The sequence below is a fragment of the Volvox carteri genome (assembly GCF_000143455.1).
Source record: "Volvox carteri f. nagariensis unplaced genomic scaffold VOLCAscaffold_20, whole genome shotgun sequence".
Taxonomy (NCBI): domain Eukaryota; kingdom Viridiplantae; phylum Chlorophyta; class Chlorophyceae; order Chlamydomonadales; family Volvocaceae; genus Volvox; species Volvox carteri.
The window spans coordinates 1,535,258-1,535,952 of NW_003307563.1; the positions used below are offsets into that span (position 1 = coordinate 1,535,258).

At 63.6% G+C, this 695-nt stretch overlaps 1 protein-coding gene across 1 annotated transcript in view; it reads right to left on the bottom strand.

Annotated features, from left to right (window-relative positions):
- The window catches only part of VOLCADRAFT_117695 (uncharacterized protein), a gene marked incomplete at both ends in the record, with an annotated part of 14,190 nt that overhangs the window by 6,252 nt on the left and 7,243 nt on the right, over positions 1-695 (bottom strand). The window contains 2 exons of the mRNA XM_002950845.1: positions 458-474; positions 533-620. Coding sequence (XP_002950891.1) covers positions 458-474; positions 533-620 — 105 coding nt within the window. The remainder of the gene's footprint in view (positions 1-457; positions 475-532; positions 621-695) is intronic.

The window sequence follows — 695 nt, forward strand, 5'->3', positions numbered from 1 at the left end:
AGGCGGGATGGGGTGGGGTGGGGTGGGGCGGGATGGGGACCCATATGCATGTGGAAATCAGGGCGAGGGGGGACTATAACGATGATGCAAGAAGCAGCGAAGAAACAGCTGTCGGTGGCCGGGGCCAAGGGACAGGGAACGCCACGCCAAGCCTCAAAAGCGGCACCTCCGGACCTGAATGACTTTTAATAAACGGCCCCCCGTCTGGACGGCCCCGGGACGAGTCACCCCTTTAAAACAGCTCCGTAGGGAAGGGGGCACCTCAGGACGGTTCACTTGTTTTTAAACTCCCTTTGCCCATTACTTTCCGCCATTCTTGCGCGAACCTCACTACATCGCATTTCCGTCCATCTTTTCCGTACAAACCCCGTCTCCCCTCCCCCCTCCTCCCCCCCCCTCCCCTCCCAACCTCCCCCAAACCCCCCCACTCACCCCCTGCTCAACCCCTCTCACCCACCTTGACCAGTACGGGCACTTTGCGCCACAGCAGGGGCCCCCCGTTCCCCAACAGCCCCCAGCCCGCAGCCCCCACCCAGCGCCGGAGGGGGTCCACGTTGGTGACCCGTGGGTCGGTGATAGGGCCCTCCAGGCTGAAGGACTCCGCGTAGCCGTGAAGCGGTCTGGCGGGTAACAGGGGGGAGAAGTACGACAGCCGCCCAGCAGAGTACGGAACCGAAGACAGGTGGTGGGGTGGG